The 26,020-nt window shown below is 35.1% G+C and overlaps 1 protein-coding gene across 2 annotated transcripts in view; it reads left to right on the plus strand.

The window, feature by feature from the left end:
- Positions 1 to 26,020, plus strand: part of HACE1 (HECT domain and ankyrin repeat containing E3 ubiquitin protein ligase 1) — a 95,121-nt gene that overhangs the window by 58,201 nt on the left and 10,900 nt on the right. For both annotated transcript variants that reach the window (XM_007190630.2, XM_028168710.1), the window contains 8 exons: positions 1,431 to 1,499; positions 1,746 to 1,833; positions 7,874 to 7,985; positions 8,077 to 8,174; positions 8,357 to 8,444; positions 12,406 to 12,555; positions 13,070 to 13,266; positions 21,854 to 21,985. In XM_007190630.2, coding sequence (XP_007190692.1) covers positions 1,431 to 1,499; positions 1,746 to 1,833; positions 7,874 to 7,985; positions 8,077 to 8,174; positions 8,357 to 8,444; positions 12,406 to 12,555; positions 13,070 to 13,266; positions 21,854 to 21,985 — 934 coding nt within the window. The remainder of the gene's footprint in view (positions 1 to 1,430; positions 1,500 to 1,745; positions 1,834 to 7,873; positions 7,986 to 8,076; positions 8,175 to 8,356; positions 8,445 to 12,405; positions 12,556 to 13,069; positions 13,267 to 21,853; positions 21,986 to 26,020) is intronic.

The raw sequence follows: 26,020 nt of genomic DNA on the forward strand, positions 1-26,020 counted from the left end.
CCTTGGTTTGCGGTAACAGCCTTGCTGTCCAGTTCACTCTCCTTAGCTCTCCTTGGCCTTGAGGCGAAGAGGATCCTCACACATATTAATAGTCATTCAAGGCCTGTATAATTAGTGGTCTCATCGTCTCATCAGACCATAGATGGCCTTGATCATACTGCTCTGAGGAGACAGTTGGCAGCTGTGACCTTTTGGGTTTTGTGTCTCAGGCAACACATGACAGAGGCAGTACGCAAAAGCACGTTGCTGCAAGGCAGATCCCCAGCAAGTGGTGCTCCTTTCCCAGATGATGTTACTTATACCTGAGTTAGGTGGTAGTAAGCCAGCTGCAGCTAAAGGGCGTTCCTCTTGGCTTACTGCGGGGCAATCATGCAGTCCTGCTGAGTACGCCTATCAATAACCAATGTTGTGGCTGGACTGGCCCTTGTGATTCTTAATATGATTGCAGGATGTCCTTCAGCAATAACCATTGAAAACTTTGGGGGAAAAAAGTGTTTTTACTTATAGGACCTGGAACTTACATGGCACACCTGGGGCCACACAGCGAGGTCATCAGGGGGGAGTGGGGGGAGAGAGGGAGAAAGAGGGAAAGAGCACACGCAAGCCTGGGGTCGAGGGCAGGGTACGAGGGTTTCGAGGGCTCACTGTTGGTGAATGTAAACGTAAGAGTGGGAGTATAAAGCATGAGAAGAGAAAAAAACAAGTAGCCCAAATGGTCAGTTGTCAAAATTAACCAAGATCTCTGAAACAAAGGAGCCTCAGTGGGAGGCATCCTGGCTCTTTATCTAGTTGTGGGCCTGGCATTGTGTTTATTCGAGATAGCCATCTTTGAAGTGGATACTTCACCAATCAAACCTTAAGTCAGGCACTTGCATTACAGAGTAGAGAAAACCCAGTTATCTGGGCTTACGCTACGTGCTTATTGTTTCCTTTTCTGATAGATGAAGAAAAGCTATAATTTCTTTTGTAATTGCAGAAATAACAAATGATACTTTGCTGTTTTTGGTTGTTTTCTGATCTTTAGGATACTCATTGAACTGATCTGGAATTAGTACAGAATATTTGAGTTTTAAGCATCATTTATGTTATTAACATGTAGGATGGTGAATGTCACTTTCTATAGGATCATTTAACTATGTATTGGAAACATAGAGACAGAGATGCTTAAAATTTCAAGGTTTTTAGAAAGTCACTTGTTTATATCATCTGTTAATGAAAAGTTATTTTATATATATATCTGAGTGTGTATATATATATATATATATATATATTTCATATTATAAATCGACTAAGCATGCCTCAGATTCCATAAAGACAATCCAAACCCCATTTTTTGTGTGTGTAGGAGCCAGTCCAATTCAACACATAGTCACATTTGCCATATCACCAACTTTGGTCTGTGTGTTCTGATTGTTTTTTACCCCCCACAGAATGACTTCACCCCGTTTCATTGAATTTGTCTGCAAACATGATGAAGTTTTAAAATGCTTTGTTAACAGGTAAAGCTTTCTTGGTTTCATGGATTACTCTTGTAGCCTTTTCTTTCTTTTCTTACAGTTTTTATCTCAACAGAAAAAATGTTACTTCTGTTACTATTCAAAAAATGCTCAATGACAAGTACAAGTGTAGTAGGTGTGGATTAATATGTATTTTTATTCTGTTTCAATATCTGTATATCTAAATTTGCCTGTCACTTAATGCTGCTCATCCTTCCCATCCATGTAAACAATGTGTTTTTCTTTTAGGAATCCCAAGATTATATTTGACCACTTTCACTTCCTCCTTGAATGTCCTGAACTGATGTCAAGATTCATGCATATCATAAAAGCACAGGTAGTGCTTTTTTTAATCTTGTTTTTAGAATGTCTAATGAATACTGTTCAGCTAATTTGAATACTGTTCAGTAATTATTATACTTGAGACCACCTGCTGTAAGTGGAGTGACATTACCTTATTCTTTACTTTAGTATATGGAGTTACATTAGTATGTTACTTTTGTATGAGGAGTAACTTTAAGAAATGTACATTGAGTGCCTACTATGTGCAAAGACAACATGTTGCCGCATTGCTGAAATGGAACACTAGTCCTATAAGGCTGATGGTCCTTGGGGATTTTATCCCCAAATACATTTGGGAAATATAACACATGCCCTGTTGGAGATTAATAAAGCATATCAGCAGCTTGCTAAAGGCTTTGAGAAGCCCTTTGGTAAAAATAATGGTTTAGCTTTGTTAGTCTTCCAAACTTAGTTGACCTGAGAGCTTTCCCCGACGAGGGTTCGTTCCATATATCTCATGTTTCATGAAACATGCTTGGGAAAAGCTTGTTTTGCTACTTAGCAGCTATGTGACTTTGGGCATATTTCTAACATCCTTGAGCCTTGGGTTCTTCATCTTCATCTATAAAACAGAGATAATGACACCAACCTCATAAAACCTCCATGGTGAAGAATAAGTTTTAAATAGTGTATATCTGTTCAATAAATGGTAGTTGTTTTGGAGATAGAAAGGATATCTTCTGTCTCCAAGGGGATCTTAATTCAGTCTAGAAGGGGAGATAATAAATGTACCCATAAAATACAGTAATTACAGTATGACCTGATTCTATAGGAGTTTAAGGGAGGAAGAGCTTGCTTTTGGCTGCTGTAGTCAAGGGAGATTTCAAAGAGGAGGTGGATTTTAATCTAAAAAACATGCAAAATTTTGATAGGACTAAATGGGGAAGATGAACATTCTAGCCAAGATATGGGTCAGGACATATAGATGGAAAAGTGTATTAAAATACAGTGGGTTAAAGCAGAAATTTTGTGTAGGTGTGGAATGAGATGTAATTCTGGGAAGGTAGATTAGGGTTATACTGTATGGAACGTTGATTGCCAGATTGCAGACTCTCCATTTGCTAGGCTGTCAGGAGCCACTAATAATTTTAGGAGAATGACATGATCCTGCAAAGTTTTAGGAAATAATTTGTATGAAGTGTAGGCTAGACTGGAGGTAATGGTTTGGTTAGTAGTCATAAGATAAATGCTATAGGTATTTTAAATTGTCTTCAGGGACACTGATCCTTTTAGAAATTAAAGCTAAGAACTAATCTTTATAAAATTATACACGTGTATAGGTCTCCTTTGGCATCTGTTTAATAATGATGATGTAAAAGATAAGGTAGAAGTAATAACTTGCATTTATTGAATGCTAACTTTATGTCAGGTTCCGTACATTTGTTTCACATAGATTATTTTATTTTTTTAACAGTAATGCGAGATAGGTACTCTTTTACTGAAGCTGGAGAGGTTAAGTAACTTGTTTAAGTCATTCAGCTACTAAGTGGGGGAGCCAGAATTTAAAAGTCCATCTGGTTCTTAAGTTCATTTTCTTAATCTACATTAAATTACTCCATTCTAGGGTAAATGAGATTACAGGTGAAAGAAGCTTTTAGTTTTTGAAAGAGGTGGTTTGCTATATTTAATACTGTCTCTGCTTTTCACTTCCTTTTCCCTCTTCCCTTCCTGTATTCATTCAAAGAGCATCTGCGTTAGCTATCCACCTTTTTGACCCACAGAGGGGGTTTTGTTGCCTGACCAGTGCGGGTGTCCACTTGCATAGTGGTGGCCCAGTGAGGAGCTTGGACGTGCTAAGGAGGGTGTTTGTGTGGAAGGGGAGCTCAGCACGGAGTATGTGAGTTGGCGCGGTATATGGAGGATGTCCAGTGTGCAGGGTGGTGACAGTTGCTCAGAGTAGTTTGACAGAGCTTGAGTGGGGTATAGGGTATCTATGCAGTGAATGGTCCATGTCAGTGACAGAAGATTGATTATGTATGAGGTGGGGCAGTTGATTGAATAAGTCAGTATAGTAAAGATAATGTGTCTCACTGTTGGAGAAAGTTAAAAAATGGAGGAAAACGATGAATCATGTACTATTGGATTGGAATTGGAGATATCATTGTGAACTTATAGTTTCCTATGTGGTTAGATAGATATAGCAAACCTGGCATCCATTTCTTGGTCTCTGAATACCATTCTCAATGAACGAGAGCCTGTTGGAGAAATGGCTAATTCAGAGAAAGTACAAGATGAGCCTGGATCATCTTATTGTGCCAGAAAGTTGTGCAAAGAATTATGAGGTTATGTCAGAACGATTCAGGACCAACTTGAATGGATTCTACTGCCCAAATCTGGAACAATTTGAACATCAAAATAAATAATGATGGCAAAATATTGCAAATAAAATCGGAACCCATAAGCCTCTAGTGAAAGAATTAATGAATAAATGGAAAGTTTGATGAAGGGTGGGATGTTTTTATAGTCTCAAAGTATCTCCTCTTAGAATACTAACTAATTACAAAGATTAAAAAGGAACTTTACAGTGGAGAAGCTTGGCAGTGATCACAGCAGACATACCAGTGTGCCAGCTGATAGGATGCACTGAGAATATGGTATCACTTCTTTGATATTCCTGTCAAAGATGCATACCCTGAATTTAATCATGGGAAATCATCAGACTAACTCTAATTGAGAGACATTCTACAATATAACTGACCTGCAATCTTTAAATGTAGGTCATGAAAATTAAGAAAACACTGAACAGCTGTGCCAGAATGAAAGAGACAGGACAACTAAACGCAATTCATGAGTCATTATGCTATACAGGATATTATATGGATCCTGGCAAAACTTGAAATGGGGTCTGAAGATTAGATATAGTAATGTATCAGTGTCAATTTCCTGATTTTGCTAATTGTAAACTGCTTGTGTAGGAGAATTCTCTTGTTTGTAGGAAATACACACTGAAGTATTTAAGGGTGACTGGAAATCATGTTAGCAGTTTACTTTCACCTTAGCGGGAAAAAAACGCACCATTGTACTATACTAAGAAATTTTCTGTAACTTGGAGGCTATTAAAAAAAAAGTAAAAACAAAAACAACTACCTCTGCTAAGGGATTGACTTCTTCTGTTGGTGGTTTTCAGGTGGCCTGGTAGTTAAAGGGAGAGACATTTTGTATTGCTGTACAAATACTATTAAGAAGAGCCTCTGTAATCAGTCCTGTTTTGTGATATATTTTATGGAAATGCAGGTAGAAAGTTTACATTCAGAAATGTGCTCTTTGGCTCTGTAGGTATATGGATGTGTGTGTCGATGTTTTGATCTTAACAGATAACTTACTAGCTTTTGAAGGTAGCATTTTGTACCTTTTAATGTTACATTTGAATTACTTAAAAAAAATTGCCACTTGTATTTATTTTCAAATGGTCCACATTTTCTATACGAAGGATAGAATTTAATACTAAATATCTTATAATGGCAAATAAGTTTACTGTCATTTAAAATACTTATTCGCAATAATTTTAACATTGTTGTGAGTGATAAGACAACATCTATTAGCATTCTGGGAGTTGAGTATTTGCACAAATTACTTAACCTCTTGGTGCTGCGTTTTTCTCTTCCATGAAACGGAGATAATAAAAGTCCCTTTTTCTCAGAGTGTTGTGAGGATTAAATGTGAAAATGCATGTAAAGCTTAAAACAGTACCTGGCTTATAGATGCTTTAATAAACGTTAGTTAATTTATGATTATAATTATTATTATTTTGTTCTGTATTTGCATTATTTCATTTAATCCTCAGAATTAGCCCTTGAAGTAGGTATTATTTCCCCCATTTTACAGGTAGGAAAACTAAAGTTCTGAGAGGATTGGTAATTCCCCTAAGATCACAAACCTAGTAGTGGCAGATCCAGGATTTCAAACCATGTTTATCAAACTTCAAAGCCCATATTTAAATACATTACTTCTGTGTAATATTTTTTCTCTCCTCTTTTACCTAAGTTTTAGGAATAATCAGCATTAAAATTTCAAGCACTTAACATTCTAGCCTGTTTACTAAAAATGAAATATTTATATGACCAGTAATGAATATATAACAACAGCAGCGTTTTATTCAAAATGTGGAAAACTGCTAGAAGTATGGACAAAATTATACATTTAACTTTGGAAAAGGGAACATTTACTCTTTTCTTATTGAAAGAACAGACATTGAAAGGCAAAAATTAATCTTGCACCAGTTATTTTCATAAAAATATTTTTATTAAGAATTAATAAAAAGATGTTTAAGTCTTTTGAAGAAAACAAATGTTTAGTTTAGCTCAGATGAAGAAATTTACTGGTATCCTAAAAATTGCATGAGAGAGAACCTCTTTGTGGTGTTGGACATGGATCGTATTTATCTCTTGAAACTCTTGGCTTTTGTGGTATTGCACCACCCTGGTTCTCCTTTGACTTTTCTAGCTGTGTGTATCATTTGCTAATAAGCAAATTCTCAATCCTGACCTGTGATCATAAACTTCTCTGTTCTTGGTGTTTGTCCCTATATCTTTAATCTCTTGAACAAGGGACATTACCTTGTCTCCAATTTCAGCTTTGTTCATGACTCTCTTTCTAATGTCTCAGCTGCAGAACGTTCTAGTATTTATCTCTAAGCTCTTAGTAGTTATATCCCAAGTAACCTTAAATTCAGAATATATAAAACCTCATTCGTTGTCTTCCACCAGTGCCCTCTAGGAGTGGGGTAGACGGGTGTGGTGCTGGGGTTCCCCCTCTAAGCTGTTTCTGATTTTAAGTTCTGCCCCTAGAGATCTTCTCTTACTTTTCTTCTTTATTCAGAGGAGTAATGTCTTTCATATTTACTTCATTGTTCTTCTTTCCTACCATGACCAGGACCATATCACTCTATACCTATTATTTCAACTGCTGCCTAGATGGCCTCCCTTTATCCTGGTACTATTCTCATTTAATGAGTGCATTTATCATGCTATTCCTCTGACCAGGTATCTTCAGTGGCCACTGTGTCTTTTACTTGATTCGAAGGATCCATAATTATGTCCTTGATTTACTTACAAAAACTTCCTTCTTTCAATATGTGTAGGGTTATGCCGGCGCCTTCACTGCATCTTCCGCAGAGACACGGTTTCTCCTTCTGAGCCTTTTTCCTTGTCTCCCTTAGCCTGGTGTGCTTTCTTTTCCTCCTGCTTGAGCAAAACCCACCCATCTTTTAAGTCCTGGTTCAGACCAGGACCTCATGAAGCCTTCGTACTCCACTTATCTGCACAATCTCTGAATTCTTAATGCACTGTGGTCTGTACTTCACTGTTTAGAACTTGATATCATTATATGTTATATTGTTCCAATGTTATTCTCATCTCTTTAACTGTATTAAACAGTTTTCAGCAATGAAATTTTTACAACTCTTATGTTACCTGAGTATTGGCACATCCTAGGTACTCAATAATACTTTCTGATGAATAAAATTACAAATCACTTACAGTTTGCATATCTGGCAGAAGAACAAAAGGTAGAGACTTTCTTTACTGTTCACAAGATCTTATTCTTCAGTTTTTAGGGTGGAGGAAGGGAAGAAAAAAGGATAACAAATTCCTTTCTAGTTGCTGCATATATTCAAAGGATAGAAATTAAAATTAGGCGTAAAGATTATTTTCATAGAAAATTAAATGAACATGCAACATAATTTTTCTGGATGTGGAAATTCATTCTTACAAGCCTTCTTGGGTTTAAAAGAAATTGAGAGTGTGTTCAATTGTATGTCTGATATTGAATTCTTTTAATTTATCAAGTCTTTTCTGTTGATAATGTAGGGAATTAAAAGAAATATGCTCTCTAGGTAGTCAAAGTGTTTCAGCTCAGATCTGCCTTTTTGTGAATAGTGGATGAAATATCAGAACCTTATCTAGAACTACTTATTATAAATAAAGGTCTAAGAATGATTATTTGTAGAAAGGGCATTTAGCATGCTAGTTAAGTAAATCTGACAGTTAAGTGACTGAAATACTGCTAACATATTTCACTGTTATTTGTTGGGGTAGCCATTTAAAGATCGCTGTGAATGGTTCTATGAACATTTGCATTCAGGACAGCCAGATTCAGACATGGTGCACAGGCCAGTGAATGAAAATGATATCCTGCTAGTTCACAGAGGTATGTTTAACAAAGTGATGTGTGTGTGAGGCTCGAAATACAAGTTATTGTAAATTTTAATATGTAAAATTAACCAATGCTACATATTTAGATTCTATTTTTAGGAGTAGCTGTGAAGTTGTGTCAAAAGCAAATTGTGCAAAGCTAAAGCAAGGAATTGCGGTACGGTTCCATGGAGAAGAAGGCATGGTGGGTATAAAAATAAGTGTTGTTAAGATCACTGTCTCTAAAAGATTGAAATGCCCTTCAATAAAGTTTAATATTTAATTGATAATGGAAGAAATTTAATATAATTTTAATGTTATTATTATTTAGAAAAAAATTTCACCATATATTTCTGTTGATACTTAATCTTATTTTCTTGAACTCAGGGTCAAGGTGTTGTGCGTGAGTGGTTTGATATTCTGTCTAATGAGATAGTCAATCCTGATTATGCATTGTTTACCCAGTCAGCTGATGGTAAGTTGTACAGTCTAGATGACTTTTTCTGTGACTTGTCACATTTTCAGACTACCTCAGTGCATTTTATCCTTTTATTCCTATAGTAGCCCTGTGAGCTAGGGTGGTTGGATATTCCCTTTTCATAGAAGAGGACATTGAAATTCAGGGTTTTTGTTTACGTTAGCAGTTAATGAGTGGTAGGATCTTGAGTGGAACCTGACTCAGCCTAGCGTTCTTTCCTCTGAACAGTTGGTTCTCAAATGCTTGCCTCAAGGACTAGTGCTGGCCTCAAAGAAGTTTTCATCAGTTCTTTGTATAAAATAAAACTAAATTTATTCAATTTAAGGATCGTCCTTTAGTCTACCTTTCTTGAGTTAAAATTTCCTTTTATAAAATCATGCTAGTAGATGAACTTAAAAAAAATACAAGTCCGTGTTGGAAAAGTTAAAATTTGCTAACCCTATTTGAGTTTCCAACTCTTAAAAGTTATTGGTCATTAAAAACAAAGTCTAGAAATCATGGTGTGTTAAATCTTAACTTATAATCTGTTTGTTTATAGTAACTTTGTTTTCAGCCCTTTTAAAACATTAAGAGTTGGTAACTAAAAAGCTCTTATTTAACCATGTAATGCAAATAAAACACTCTCTTCATTGAAATGATGTTTGCTACCTACTGAATTGTAATTTGATACTGTAGGCTAGATGGCAATGGTTACCACCTCATTTGTATAAGATATACCTGAGAGTTCTTTAACTTAATAAAGATTTACATCCAAGTGAAGGTGGGATTTCAGTTTTTAAATGCTTTGTTCAGTTGCTTTCATTTCCTGAAAATTTTTTCTTTCCCCATGTTTAAATTCTTCTATAAGGAGAGAGTGTCTTATTAATTGTAGTTTCCTATTGTATCCAACCAAACCAGCAGCAAATCTCCATTGAATAAGAAGGATGACTGTATGAGAGGCAAGTGGGGGTGGGCTGCAGTGATGCTTGGGAACTGCAGGTATTCACCTATGTGATGGGCTCCTCAGACACGTTCGGTGTATTTGAAATTATTTAGGAATATGGGACTTCCTACTTTAATTCTGTAACCTTTGATTATTTGCTCTGAGATGAACTTAGTGTCTTTGTGATTTTACGACAAGTATGACGAGGCCCTAGTTTAGTTATTTAGGCCTAATCTTTGAAGCAAGATTTAGCATTAAAACATTGTATTATAGATTTATTTCTTTTCTTTATAGTCCCTTATTCTGAGTTGATTATTTAGTTTAATATCTGAAAAACAGATTTGGTGTGGAATCATTAGTTGAGGTGCTTATTCTACAAATTTATAGCAGATAATATGATGAAGCACGTAGACCATAGTTTCTGATTCGTCCTTTTTGTAAGCCATGTATGTCTTCTCTTTGGGGCTGTAATATTAATAAAATATAGATGAAATATTTTCATGTTCTTATGTTTAGTTGACAAGAAGAAAATTACATTTAGGGTTCCTATATGTGGGGAATGTTTGGATAGACCTAATGTATGTAGTAATTTCTTTAAAGCTTGCTTTCTAATTAAATTAAGATGCTTACTATAGAGCAATAGTAGTGTAGTAGAGTGGCTAAGAGTTTGGCCTTTGGCGCATTCCACTGAATGTGAATCCTAGCTCTGTCCCTTTTTCTGCTATGATCTTGTGCCAATAAATGTAATATTTCTGGACCTTGATTTCCTTATTTGAATATGGTGATAACCTATGTTTTGTAATATAGTGGGAAATCAGCTGATGTGTAAAAATGCTTAGCCAATGCCTGGCACATAAAAATCAGAAATAAATATTAGATGCTATTATTATTATTATTTTTAAAATATTTTTAAAAATTAATTTATTTTATTTATTCATTTTTTTTTTGGCTGCGTTGGGTCTTCGTTGCTGCACGTGGGCTTTCTCTAGTTGAGGCGAACAGGGGCTACTCTTCTTTGTGATGCACGGGCTTCACACTGCGGTGGCTTCTCTTGTTGCGGAGCACGGGCTCTAGGTGCATGGGCTTCAGTAGTTGTGGCACATGGGCTCAGTAGTTGTGGTTCGCGAGCTCTAAAGCACAGGCTCAGTACTTTTGGTGCACGGACTTAGTTGCTCCGCGGCATGTGGGATCTTCCCGGACCAGGGCTCGAACCCTTGTCCCCTGCGTTGGCAGGTGGATTCTTAACCATTGCACCACCAGGGAAGCCCGATGCTATTATTATTATTCTGTGAAAATGATATTTTCTTATTGAATAGGGTTTTTCTGAGATGATGAAATGTCACAGTTTTATTGGTTTTGAACTTAAAACATGACATAAACTTTATATTCTATCTTAATTCACTTTCGAGCTAAAAATTATTATTCATTTCCTGAAGACATTTTCCCCCGTTTGTTTCCTTTTTTTCTTTTGATTTCTCTGTATCTATTCTTTTTAATAACCCAAATTTCCCAGAAAGTACTTAGAGAAGGAATTATACACAGACCTAGGGGAGGAAATAGGTAAAAGTATTTCTGATTATTCTCAGAATATTGTATTTTTGGAATAATGGTTATGTTTGTCTTTGAAGTCTTTCTTCATCTCACAAAACTTCGTTTTGACTTTTTTTTTTTTTTTTTTGGCTGTGCTGGGTCTTCGTTGTGGCATGCGGGCTCTCTAGTTGTGGTGTGTGGGCTTAGTTGCACACAGCATGTGGGATCTTAGTTACCCCACCAGGGATCGAACCCGCGTCCCCTGCATTGGAAGGCGGATTCTTAACCACTGGACCACCAGGAAGTCCCTGCTTTGACTTTTAATACCCAATCTTATATCATGACTGGGAATGATTCTCAAAAGGTACTTAACGGTGGGTGACTAGCTTCATGTGGCCCTTTTAAGTCATTCAGCCATAAGCTTCCAAATGTGTACCTTATATCTAAGTAAACTTACTGGTCATGTCAATTTAGTCCAGTGCCAGCACTGATAAATCAAAGACCAGCAAAGCACAAAGAGTTAAAATATGTATGCTCAATGGCCAAACATTTCACTTTCCAATACTTTCACTTTTCCTTTGTTTATTTTTGATGCTATTTCATTAGATTTATCAGTCTTTCTTTTTGCCCAGGTACCTAGAAGAGAAGTAAATAGCATGAGCTCAGTAAATATTTGTTGAATGAATGAGAGGTAGTGATCACACAGAAAAAATAAGGAAGGTTATTTAAAGTTGAGATCTTGGTATTAGGTTTTTCCATTGCACTACATTTTTTTTTTGAGACTTTCTTATTGTGGTAAAATATACATAACATAAAATTTACCATTTTAACCATTTAAAAGTGTACACTTCAGTGGCATTAAGTACATTCACCACTATCTATTTCCAGACTTTTTTTTCATGTAACTGGAATTACCCTCCATTGCACTAGAGTTTGGCAATAGTCAATAACTATTGCTAATGCTGTTTTTACTTTTATACCTCAGTGGTACTTATTCAAACTTGATTATTTGTCATGAGGAAAACAGTTGTACATTTAAAAATTTTAGTTATTCTCTTGTAGTGCTCAATTCCTTAAGGAGCAAAATGTAGTGAATACCTGCTACGCTGGGCATGTATAGCTGAATGAGACAATGTCTGCCCTAATTCATAGCCTAAGTAGTTATTTCCACACTGCCTGGGAAAACGTGTGTGCGTGTGTGTGTGTGTGTATGTATTTCTAGGATCTCTCTGACACCTCTTCCAACTACTTTCAGTGAAAAGTATTCTAAAATTTTCTCTCTGCACAAAGACTTATTCTGATAAGTATGTGTGAATTAATGATTATCTTTAGTATTTCCAATTCCACTGTTAAATATTCCACAAAGAACATTCTTTGCTGAAGAATGTTTATACATAATGTAACCTTAGCTTTGCTGCAGTTGTATGTGAACTAATTTACCTGCATTGAAATGATCTCTCTTATGCAAGTTCTTAAAAATAAATTATTTTGTCTTTATTTTAATAGGAACAACTTTTCAACCTAATAGCAACTCCTATGTAAATCCTGATCACTTGAACTATTTCCGGTTTGCTGGACAGATTTTGGGATTAGCTCTGAACCATAGGCAGCTGGTGAACATTTACTTCACGAGATCATTCTACAAGCACATTCTTGGTATGGCTCCATTGTTATTTCCTTAGGCATTTATTTAAAGTGTTTTTCTTATAGGCTTTAGCGAAAATTAAGTAGATAAATGGTGGCATTTTGGGTGAATAATTTTTATTTTGATTGGAGACAGTCTGTGTATGTAAGGCATTTGGGGGCCTGAGGGAAAGAAAAAAATAACCTACATTTTTGATTAAAAAAAGTTTTTTTTTTCTATTTTAGTGTGTGTATGTTTATGCTAAAAATGCATTTTAATATCAATATACTTAAGAGAATTGGCACTTTTTAAAGTTTATAATAAGTTCCTGAATAGCTGTTTCAAAGAAAGGTTACATTGTAGAAATGTAAGCTTAAATTTACAGACTTCCAAATTCAGGAATTAACATTCATTTAAATCATGCTGTGAATTGGATTATATTTTGCAGTTTTACAGAGTATCTGTAGAGGGCAGTATTTCACCATTAAACAGATAAGGAAAGGCAGAAACATTTAGAATATAACTGCTGTATGTTTGCATTTTTAGGTATTCCTGTGAATTACCAAGATGTGGCATCCATTGATCCAGAATATGCCAAAAATTTGCAGTGGATTTTAGATAATGATATTAGTGATTTGGGTCTAGAACTAACTTTTTCTGTTGAGACTGATGTGTTTGGAGCAATGGAAGAGGTGCCTTTGAAACCTGGGGGTGGAAGTATTCTTGTAACACAAAATAACAAAGTAAGTATTTGAAGTTTTACCTTAGCCATTGTTTGTAACTTAGCCCTGATAGTTTGCTAATTACTCTAAAGTCTCCTGGCACTAGCCAGGAAAACTTTTACTGTTAGAGTTTTGTAACATTTATAACAGATAAAATATTTAAATTAACTAAACCATCAAATACCAGACTTCGAATTATAAAGGATCATTTCATTGTTGTGTTAGATATGCTGAGGCAGTTCCTGAAGCAGCCTAGAGCATAGTTCAGTTGATTGTGTAAGTTGGGCATCAGCATATCAAAACATTTGATTAGAAATATAAACCTACATCAATATCATATTTGCACTAGATCACTATTTCATGTTTTAGAAGTACGATATTAAGAGTTCCAATAGAAAGAAGAAATCCCAGTGTTTAAACTTTGTACATACTTTTGGGATGCAGTAAATTCTACGGGACCTCTGAACTTGATTTTTTTTTTTAACTTTATAACTTGATTCTTTTTATTTATTATTATATCTCCTGTTTGTACATATTTTCTAAAAACTTGGTGCATGTTTTAAATTACACTGTTGAAAGTTATATTACTTTAATATATAATACAGCTTTATTTTATGTTTTGATAGATTATGTAGGAAATTGGGAGTCAGAAAATCTGGTTTTGGAATTCCAGTTCTATCACTTACCAGTAGCAACTTCTGGTAAAACAGGACTAAAACCTTTTTCCTTTCCTTTCATTGGATTATAATTCCAAGACAGCTTCAGAATCAGCTAACTTAAAAAATAATGTCCGCTGAATCATTTTGTAGACTAGAGATATAGTAAAATATAGTTTTGGTTTTTTTTTTTAAAGGCCAAAAGACTTGGCCTTGTTTTAACCTCTTTGAGCCTCAGTTTTCTATTCTGTGTGCTTGGGATAACAATGCCTCCCATACAGAATTGGTACCAGCATTTTGTAAATTGAAAAACACAACACAAAAGTTAGTTTTTATTGGATAGTTTTCTATAAAAATAGGTTCCTAGGTTTCACATATCTATAGGAATGAAGACCTAAATTAAGCTACGTAATTTTACCTTTTGAAACTTAGATACTATACATATTTAAAAAAAATAGAAATTTAGTTTTTGAATATAAAATCAGGACCTGAGTTTTTGTACATTTATACTTAGTGAAGTTTTAGTCTACCCTCTCATTTTACACATGAGGACGCTGAAGCCTGAAGAGTTAATGGTAAAGCTGGGGCCAAAACCCAGGTCTCCTAGTTTCAAGTCTAAGGTTCTTCATCCTGTTAGTAAAAGTAATCACACTGAGGTAGATCTTACTTGATTTAATATAATGAGTCACGTTAAACTCTAGAAGATTAAAGTAGTAAAATGCTTAAAATAATTTTTTGAATCTATATGAACTTGCCAGTGAATGGAAATTTAAAATAATCTTCTAATTATTAGATTGTCCACCTCATAGTGCATTTATTATTTTATTTTACAATGGATACCTCCTCTCAATTAGGGGTAATGAAGTCATAAAATCTTCATTATAAGCAAGTGATTGCTTTTCATGAGAGAATCTCATACATGATTCCTATCTGTGAATACACTCTCTGGTGATTGGATTTGTCACTCCTCTCAGATATATTTTATATGAAAAGTGGAAAGGCTCATTCAATTCAAAGGCTCTACAATTGCATGGTAGATAGCTATATTTATACTTGTATCTCCTAACAGCCTCCCTTCCATATGACATGATTTTTGTTTAGATTTTTAAAATACGTATTTTCTTCTTTTGCATTTGTGTTTTTGTATTAAAATCTAGAAAGAAGGAAGATATTTAATAAATAATAACAAATAAGAATACACTTACATTGAGGCTTGATCGTGAGTCTAGCGTGAGGCTGGAATATTGCTGTAACATTAAAGAGCTTGGAAGTTTTGTTTCTAAATTTAGCACATTTTTATTTAACTATATTATTGACATTGTTTTGTTAATGACAGGCTAACTTTGATGATGAGGTTCAGTAATATAGAGGTAAAAGCAGGATCTCAATCACTAATATGTTAATTCTGAGCTTTTGGTTTTCTAATACAAACATTTCTCACAATAAAATAAGCCTCTCATTTTTCTAGTATTACCAGTAAGGGTCAAGTGTAATTGTATATCAAATTGTTGATGCTTAAGCATTTAATGTTTGTGCAATAAGCAACCTGAGTTTTTAAAATTAAAAATCTTTAAAAACATACTAACATCTTAAATTGATCACTTGATTTAGAATTGTTAAATTATTCAATTTACAAATAAAATTTTCAAACCATGTTCTTTAGAGGTGTTGTTATATTTTAACATACATTTCTGTCATGAACTTTTTCTGTTACTCTAGGGTCAGCCTTTTACTTACTTAACTTTAGGTATAAAGTTATAATTGTCACATTTGGCATCAACTTCAGAATTTCTAAGCATATTGAAGCTTAAATGACTTGCCAAGCGTGTTAGTAAGAAAAAGTCGATATAAGCTAATCTCCACATGGGGGAGTCATTTATTCCTAAGTTTTATTGAAAGGCTTTGGTAATTATAGACTAAAACCAAATAGATAAAATACCTTTGTTTAAAAAGAAGTATATTAATAAATACAAGTAATGTAGGCAGAACAGTATATATTAGTTCCATATTTGAAATAAAATTCTCTTTTAAATTTAATTTTATATCTGTCAATGATTTGTTTTAAAATCTAGAGGAAAAAATAAGATCACTTGGTTTCACTTTGGAAAATGGCTGAATTACCAGGAGCTGCATATTTACATTTAAATAGTATTTTCAGCATTTTAAAAAGTTTTGCTTTAACTTTTCACTTTCACTTTTAAATTCTTGACCAAAGATAAAATTTTGGAACCATAAAACCTTCAGTTAGGAGTGACATATTTTTGCTAGACCTTCAGTTCTAGCTCTTAGTACTGAAGAGTAAGCTCGGTGGCTTTTAAGTGTTAACAACACTTTTACCATACTAATCATAAAGTTCATTAAGGCTGGGAGAGAACAAAATGGGGTGAGATGGGACAGGATATCAGGGAATGGAGGAGGTGGCATGGAAGTTGAGTTATAGAGGAGAAGCATTAAGTGGTCAGATAGGAGTAAGAAAGGGGAGAAGGAAATGTTCTGGGCTTATTTCTGAAGGGCACAGAGATGGCAGAGCATGGTATGTTTGGGGAACCACAGGTAGGTCAGAGTTGTAGATCTTAGCTTAGATTGCAAAGTAAATGAGTGGGAAAAGATGAGCTGGGGGAGGTAGACAGGGACCAAATTCTGAAAGACTTTGCATCCACAATTAGAAATTTGAAAATTATTCTGAAGGCTTAGGGATGATTGCAGATGCTGTAGAGGGCACTGACATGATTGAATTTCTGTTTTTTAAGGAAAACAACACCAATCTCAGCTTGGAGTGTGAAGAATGGGTTGAAATGGGGCAATATTGGAGTCAGGGCAACTGATAGGTGATTGGGGAGCATGCATGAGTGATTTTATAAGACAGTGGCAGTGAGGATGGAGAAAATGAGACAGCTTTTGAGGATGTAGAATTTATAGAACATGGTAATTAGCTGTTTGGGAAGGTGAAAAAGAAGAAGGACTCCAGAATGAGCCACTTAGGTGGATGGGCTCCAGAATGATGGGCGGTGGTGTCATTCTCCTAGTCATCAACCTCATCCCATAGTTGTGTTCTCTAGTGATGATAATAGCCACTGCCTATTGCATACTTTGTGTATATTTCATTTATTCGAGTTGTGGTCTTTGTGCATTTCTCATTTACTATAACAGCCTTTTGAGATAGTTATTTCTATTCATTCAGTGTGGAAACAGCTTTAATAATAAAAGCGTCTTACATTTATTAAGTGTTTATAATGTGCTAGGCACTGTTAAAAATGTTTTATGTGTATTAACTTACACTTAAACAATCCTATGAGGTATAGATACCCCTTTCTACAGGTGAGGAAACTGAAGCATAGAGAGGTTAAGTAGCTTTCCTCCAAATCACAAGGCTAATAAGTGGTGGATTTGAATCCAGACAGTCTATAAATTTCAAGCCTGAGCTTGTAACTACGACACTATATTTCTTTAGAATATAGATAGTTAAATAACTGTCTAAGGGCTCAAAATTGGTAACTGGTAGACCCTCAGTTTAAATCGAGGTCTGTATGGTTGTGTAACTGCTGGGCCTCTCATTTACTAAGGCAGTGAATATGAACAAGGTAGCAAATACAAATTTAGTGTGTTTTCCAAATTTATGTTTAGCAAAGGGCAAGGATGGGGAGGGAGGGATAAATGAGGAGTTTGGGATTAACAGATACATACTACTATATATAAAATAGATAAACAACAAGGACCTACTGTATAGCACAGGGAACTATACTCAATACTTGTAATACCCTATAATGGAAAAGAGTATGGAAAAGAATATATGTATACATATATATAACTGAATCACTTTGGTGTACATCTGAAACTAACAAAACATTGTAAATCAACTATACTTCAATTAAAAAATTTAGTATGTTTTCCTCCATTTCATTTTTATTTGGTTAATACCTTATATTTTATTGCTAGTTTAATTTGATTTATTTCACGTACAAGCACATTTGATGCCCATCCAAGTACAAAATACGAGCTTGTCTATATAGATTATTGACTTAAAGTGGATTCCTATGTGTATCTTCAGAAAAGTATACTATGAGAGATCTTTTTATTACTCTGAAAACTTTTAAAACAGTTTAGGTCTAAGGTTCTCCATATTGAGTATTTTTAGATTGGGTTTTAAATTATCTTTAGTATCTTTTTGTCAGTGAAGGAGAACATACTTTTCTTTGCATTTTAGTTGGTATATTCTAAAAATTCACTTTAACAATCACCAAATCCTTGTAATGGTAACCTGAAGAGTCACTATTTTCAATGACTGAATTTGTTCCACGGAAACTGATGTAATAGGATTTTTATCAGACTATCAATCTTTATAACTAATTAGTGACCTTAAAAATAAGAATATATTGGTAAAGGATAAATTATTGGAAAATGTTACATTGTAAAAGTGTGCCTCTCTTTTTTCTTATATCTACTTATTCCTGCAGAAGAAATCTGGTATCCTTTGAGTTTTCAGTGGAGAAATTTTCAATGAAAACTCTTACATACCAGAGCAATAATAATCAAGTGGATAAGCCCAGGAAAGAAGCTTTTATTACTAAAGGATTTATATTCAAATAGTGAATTATGCCAGTCATAATGCCATTTAAACTGTTAATTTAAAAGTAAAAATAACTATTTCAAACAGTTTTACAAGTATGTCCAAGTTTATCAGCTTACTTGGGATAAGAACATTTTGCTTTCACTATTAGAAGTTAACTATTAGTTAAGTAAACATGGTTTTTATATGTATATATATATATATATATATATATATATATATATATATATCAAGAAATCGTGAAAAAAATTTTCAAGAAGAAAAATAGCTTCAAAAAAAAGGTGTCAATTTTCAACGTTACCACCACTCCTCGTAAGAAGACATAATTTAGATTCAAAGCCTGAAACGAAGTTAAAATTTTAAGGAAGATTTCCAAGGGGTGATACTATTCATTGCACACATTCAGAAGACTAGGAGATAATTAAAACAAAATGTTTCTGTAACTAGACATGCAGTTTAACTGGAACATAATATCTGAAAGTTGAATCTCAATTTTAGTGTTTTTATTTTTCCCTTGGCACTTATTCTTTGCTTACCTATCTTATATCAGTTATGAGGCTCAGAGGTTGAGCTAGGAAAAAGTTGCTAAGGCCCTTTTTTATTTTGTTATCTCTGTGCTGAGGCTTTCTAAGTTGAAAGCTTTCTGTAAACATAACTATTTCACCAGAACAGGTACTAACTCAGATTCTTTAGTTAATTCTCCAGTTTACTTCTGTGGCATCTGGTATTATCTTATGCCCTCAAAGAATTAACAGTACAACTCAGGTGGGAGCACGTATGCATCTATTGGGGATAAAAATACCCCCCACACCCAAGTTATATCATCTCCTTAAATACCTTAGAATGAAGTGGGATTTTAGGTTTCCTTTATATTTAATGTTTATTTGAGCAACTCTTTATGCCAGTGTTTTGTGGACTGATTGTCATCTACATGTTGACTGTTTCCTTAGAGCATTTAAGGTATTTGATGTAGTTACTCAAGGGCATGAAGTGTGTGGGTGAGTCCCTTGGATGCCTTCGTAGGTGGTGGGAATGCAACCAGTGTATTTCTGTACAGTATGAACTGTCAGAATGTTAGTGTATGATAACGGTGGATGTTCGTAGTAATAATTGTGTCATCAAGAACATGTTAATGTGTGTTATTCTCTCTGAGGATGTGCTCTTTAAGGAGGCAGGGAAACATTTTAGAAGCAGCTGGATTTAGATTTTTTCTCTTAAACACAGTTGTCTTTCAACTACCTGGAAAACTCTTACTTTACTAAACAACTCAGGAGAATTTGTGATGGCTAGGATTTTATTTTACTGAGAAATAATTTAGACCAAGATTTGTCCATATTTAAATTAACTTAATATGGAGACTGGTATCTGGAGGAGCTGATTTTTCACAAATTGATATCCAATAACTGTGGGCCAGAGCTACAAAAATAAATGTGGGAAATAATATTAGAGGGGACATTAGTATACTTGTGAAATTAATTTTTAAAAATAGAATGTATGAGGAAGTAATAGGAATTAATTGATAGAAAAGAGTGTGTACTATTCTGATAAATATGGAATACAATGGCAAACTAAAATAAAGTGTACTTGAGCAGTTCATGCTTCATAATTTGAGGTCTTGAATAATTATTAGTGAATAGTACCTTAAGATTATAAAAGCAAAACGTCTTGAGAGAAATACATAATTATTAATGAATGAATGGAGCAGAAAAATTTTAGTATGTTCATTAAGCAGTTTAGTTAGAACAGACATCAGTTAAAAGATAATCATGTGTTAATGCTGAAATCATTGCTGGTTATTACTTGGAAGTGTGTTATATATATTATTTTTTTAGATTGGATCCTGAAAATTTAGTTTGTGTTTCTGTTTGATTGTTTGGCACACATTTCTATTTCCCTCTCTCTAGTAACTACCTGGATGTAACTTGTAGAAACTGATTAATTCCTGTACAATGGAGAAAACCTTTGGGCGGTTGGGAGTGGGATTTGGGGTGGGAGTAGATTGAATAGCAGAGATGGTAGCTTTCCCTGTGCCAGATTGCAGAAGGAGCCGTGCAGGGTTTGGGAAGAGCTGTGAGTAATCCATTGTGACAATTCTGTAGGTCTGAGATGTATGGAGAATTCATAGCCGGAATCATGTATAACTTGCTGGCTCAGTGCCTGTCGTTTTTTTGGCGGGGGGAACAGAGCATCAGATTAGTGCCAAAAAAAAAAAATATTAAAGGAACGGGCCTAAGATAGGTTTTCTCCCTCTGTGTTTAGAGCATTTGTTCCTGGGAGGTGAGAACTATATACAGCATATTGCTTTTAACTCTCAAAGTTTCATTTAGATGTAATTTAAAATATATGAATAATAACAATGGTAGGGTTTATATACAGAGAGTGATGATAATTCATTTTGTTTGAGCCAAAATACATTTTTTATTGCTAGTTAAATTTTAAATGACACTGTTCTCGATGATGATGATGTGTATTTTAAAAGAAAATGTGAAAAAAAAAAAAAGAAAATGTGTGAAAATAGGTTACCTTAACTCAGAATCAAATAGGCTACACTTAAATGAGTCTTTTTATCAAGTTCTAAGTGTGTTTTAAATGAATTTGTAGAACGTATGCATTCATCACATTATTTGTTGAACACAAAGTGACAGCCTCTTTTTTAAGAGCTGAGTATATATACTGGTAAACAAAACAGAGCCCCTGCTTGCAGAGAGATTACAGTCTAATAAGAGATTTCAGTCAGAGAAACCAGGAAGTATACAGACACGGAGGCCTGAGCAAGCTTGTGTTTGTGGGATAGCATGAGGGAGCAAAGGGGAAAGTGGAAGGAAATGAGATGAGAGAGCAAGGCAGAGGCTGGGTCATTTAGGGCCTTATGGACTAGGAAAGGAGTTTGGACTTCACTCCAAGGGTCATAGGAAGTCATTGTAGGGTTTTGAGAAGGAGGGTTATGTGATCTGAATTATATGTAAAAAATATATACGTATTTTTAAAAAGTCACTCTGGTGTGGAGAAGAAGCAGTAACAGAGGCAAACAGAGGCAGCCGTGACACCAGATGTTGCAGTAATCCAGGTGAGAGATGATGACAGCTTGGACCAAGGTGCTAAAAGTGGAGGTGGTGAGACAAGGTCTGATTGAGAATGTTTTTTCAGGTAGATCTGATAGCACTTGCTGATAGAGGGTGTGAGAGAAACCTGGGTGATTGATTCTTAGGATTTTGGTCTAAACAGCTTAGTGAATGGTAGATTACTGGTTTGCTGAGATGTATGAATATTTCTGCCAAATGAATTCTAAACCTTTACCTCTTAAATGAGAAATGATTATATCAATAGTATCTTAAGTACGTGACATTAAAAAGAAATCATCACAGAAACTTTTTTTTTTTAATAGGCGGAGTATGTCCAGCTTGTCACTGAACTTCGAATGACAAGAGCCATTCAGCCTCAGATTAATGCTTTTTTACAGGGCTTTCATATGTTCATTCCACCTTCCCTCATACAACTTTTTGATGAATATGAATTGGTAAGGAAAAACATCAGTTCTTTTTTTAAAATTTTTATTTATTTATTTTTGGCTGCGTTGGGTCTCCGTTGCTGCGTGCGGGCTTTCTTTAGTTGCAGCGAGTGGGGGCTACTCTTGGTTGTGGTGCTCGGCCTTCTCATTGCGGAGGCTTCTTTTGTTACGGAGTGTGGACTCTAGGCGCGCAGGCTTCAGTAGTTGTGGCACACGGGCTCAGTAGTTGTGGCTCGCGGGCTCTAGAGCACAGACTCAGTAGTTGTGGTGCACGGGCTTAGTTGCTCCGCGGCACGTGGGATCTTCCCGGACCAGGGCTTGAACCCGTGTCCTCTGCATTGGCAGGCGGATTCTTAACCACTGCACCACCAGGGAAGTCCCAAACATCAGTTCTTTTGTTGTTATGCAACACAACAACACAAAATTCCAATTGATGTAGTTTAGAAATAATTTTGGAGCACAATGATGAATGGAATAATGTAGAAGACATTATGGTTTAATGTTGATTTTTAGGGAGGTATAAGATTTGTGATTGTGCTTCTCTTAAGGTTAATAACCAGATTAGCAATTTCTTAATGTGGAATGGAGTGAGATGGTGATAAACAAAAATGGAATGTATTTCCAAAGTGTTCTACATGGGAGATGTTGAAGGCCAATCTTCCCAAAAGCAGTATTCACATTATTTCTAAATATTTTGTTTGGCTGTATGAGGTAAAGGATACTGATAGTAACTTCTTGTACCTCCAAAAAGAAAAATTGATTGAGGGATTTTCTTGTTGTATTTCTGTTATCTTATCCAGCTTATTTCATCATGTATATAATTTTATAATTTTCCATTTTAACCATGTATGGAGTCCACTGTCTTTGCTGGCCCCTAGTCTCTAATGAATGTTTTGTTTTGCTTCTTTAATTTGCCTGCCCTTTACTGTGATCTAACAGGATGTCTGATTTTATATGGTTTATGTCTGCATTTTCCCCCATTTCCTTTTTTCTCTTTTATTTTTGGTAATAAATTATTTGCAAGCTCTTTGAGTTGTCTGACTCCTTAATAAAACCATAGAATATTTTAAATAGAGTATGGCTGCTTTCTTAGTTTGGAATAATTTTAGATTTGGAATAATAAATTTTAGATCAGTGGAAAAGTATCCTTTGGCTTTTATTCTGTTTCATAAAATTAGTTTCACGTTATGCCTTTCATTTTAATATATGAATAAGTACATTGGTGTGTACCGGTTAATTTTACATATGCCAGTATTTTCAATTTATCACTCATAGTATGTCTTAGTATAGTAGTGGACAAAATTTGCTAAATAATGTTGAAGTCCATGGTGACTTAGTTTCACTAAATGTCAGTTTTGAGGGTTTTTTGTTGTGTTTTTACGGTTAAGATGAATGGTTTTATTTAGCATAGACTTGTCTAGTTTTTGTATAACCATAAAAGTTACTATTTTTAGTATTTGAAAATGGAGGAGTACTTATGAATTGTTAAAGCAGAAAATTACATTATTTTCTGGACCTATGTATAAAAAACAAATAGCAACAACACAAATAACTGACAAAAACTTTGCCTCATAATTTACTGATACTGAGTTTAATGAAACTTTTTATTGAACTACAATATACATGAGAAAAGTACATGCATCGTAAATGTATAGCTTGATGAATTTTCACAAACTGTATACACCCATGAAACAGTGCCCAGATCAAGAAACTGAGAAATCCTAACACCCCAGATCCCTCTCATGTCCTCTTGCAGTCACTCTCACCCCTCATGGGTATCCACTCTCCTGGCTTCTAATAATATAGACTAGGTTACCTGTTTTTGAACTTAATGTAGATGGAATAATCACCTAGAATATATCTGACTTCTTTAGCACAGCTTTTTGTTTGTGAGAATCATATGTATTATTGCAAGCAGTTGTCATGTGTTCATTTTCATTGCTCTGTAGTACTTCATTGTGTCAATATACATTTTTTTGGTCTTTTCTAGTCTTGATGAACATTTGGTGGGTAGTTTTCAGTTTCAGGCTATTCTGTAGATTATATATCCTGGAGTGGAATTGCTGGGATTTAGGGGGTGCATTTATTCCATTAGGGTAGATACTAGCAAGTAGTTTTCCAAAGTAGTATGTCAGTTTACACTCCCACCAACAGGTTATGAGAGTTCTGGGTATTCTGCATCCTAAACAGCATTTGATATTTTTGTCTTTTTTATTTTTACCATTCTGGTGGAATAGTAGTGGTATTTCCTGGTGATTTCAATTTGTATTTCCCTGGTATTGAGTGTGGGATTGAGTGTGTATGTTTATTGGCCATTTGTATACTCTGTTTTTGAAGTGTTTATTCAAGTAATTTGTCCATTTTTCTGTTGTGTTTTCTGTTTTTTTTTTTTTGTACACCGATTTGTAGGAATCTTTATATATTCTTTATAGGAGTCTTTGTTAGATATATGTATTATGAAGATCTTCTACTCTGGTGTCTTTTAACTAATAAAAGTTTTTAGTTTTAACGCAGTTCAGTTTATCACTTGTTTTTTCTCTTCCCTTTTTTTTTTTTTTTAAATGAATGGAGCTTTTTGTGTCCTGTTTAAGAAATTGTTTCTTATTCCAAGGTCACAAAAGTGTTTTCCTGTATTTTCTTCTGAAAACTCTATTCCTTTGTCTTTTACATTTAGGTTTGCTACTGGTAAGTTTTTAATTGTGGTTCTTACATTAGAAGTTAGGTCAGGATTCCTAGTCTGTCTTCTACTCTGGCTTTACTAAGTTGAGCTGATTCAGATGGTGGGATTGTTTTGGAAGAGCAGTGTTGTTGGCATGACGCTTATTTATGCAGTGATGATAATTATTATTATTAAACACTTAGTATTTGCCAGGTACTTCATGTGTATTAACATTTAAAACCTTCACATCAGACCCCTGAGGTAACTTATTATTCCCATTTTGCAGATGAGGAAAACTAGGCCAAAGAAGGTATGGGACTTGCTCATGTTCACAGAGTATGTGTTACAGCCAGACTGTGAACCCATGGTCTCTGACCACAGCCCAGTCTCTCTTTGTCAGTATTGCCTCTCAGCGGCGTGAACTATAAGTAGGACTTGGTTTTAGAACCTTTGGTGTGACTTTGTGTCTTTCGTAGGAAAGGGCTCTGCTACACTGGGATAGAAAACTGTTTTACAAAGTTGGTGCAAACATCTAAGCTAGATGTTCATCAGAGTTAAAGGATACTGGTTAGATTCTAGAGTTTTAGTGAAAAGAAGGTATCCAGTAGCATCAGTGTCCTTAACTGGATTTGTATTCATCCATTTGTGGACAGAACGCAGTCTCAAGTCAAGAGATGATCATCAGGTTCAGAAATGGTGACAATATTTTGTGATTACTATATCTATAACATTATTACAGTTGAGGGGTTCCTCAAATGTCTGGGGGACTGTCCTGCCATACTCTGCTGCTTATGAGTTTATCCAGGGTGGTACCAGGATATTAAAACACTGAGTCATGTAAATTCTAGGTAAGCTAAGAGCTGTGAACACCTGCATGACTCAGTTTCTGACTATTAGTTTATGGGTTATATATGTTGTACCTAATGCCAACAGACCAATTCAGTTATTTTGTCACTTCCCTGGTGGTCCAGTGGTTAAGATTTGGCCTTCCAATGCAGGGGGTGCAGCTAAGATCCCACATGCCTCGGGGCCAAAAAACCAAAACATAAACAGAGGCAGTATTGTAACAAATTGAATAAAGACTTTAAAAATGGTCCACATCAAAAAAATCTTAAAATAAATAGGGGCTTCCCTGGTGGCACAGTAGTTAAGAGTCTGCCTGCCAATACAGGGGACACGGGTTCGAGCCCTGGTCTGGGAAAATCCCACATGCCACGGAGCAGCTAAGCCTGCGCGCCACAACTACTGAAGCCCGCGCGCCCAGAGCCCGTGTTCCACAGCAAGAGAAGCCACCGCAATGAGAAGCCCGCGCACTGCAATGAAGAATAGCCCCTGCTCGCCGCAACTAGAGAAAAGCTCGCACGTAGCAACAAAGACCCAACACA

The sequence above is a fragment of the Balaenoptera acutorostrata genome, chromosome 14 (genome assembly GCF_949987535.1).
Source record: "Balaenoptera acutorostrata chromosome 14, mBalAcu1.1, whole genome shotgun sequence".
Lineage (NCBI taxonomy): Eukaryota > Metazoa > Chordata > Mammalia > Artiodactyla > Balaenopteridae > Balaenoptera > Balaenoptera acutorostrata.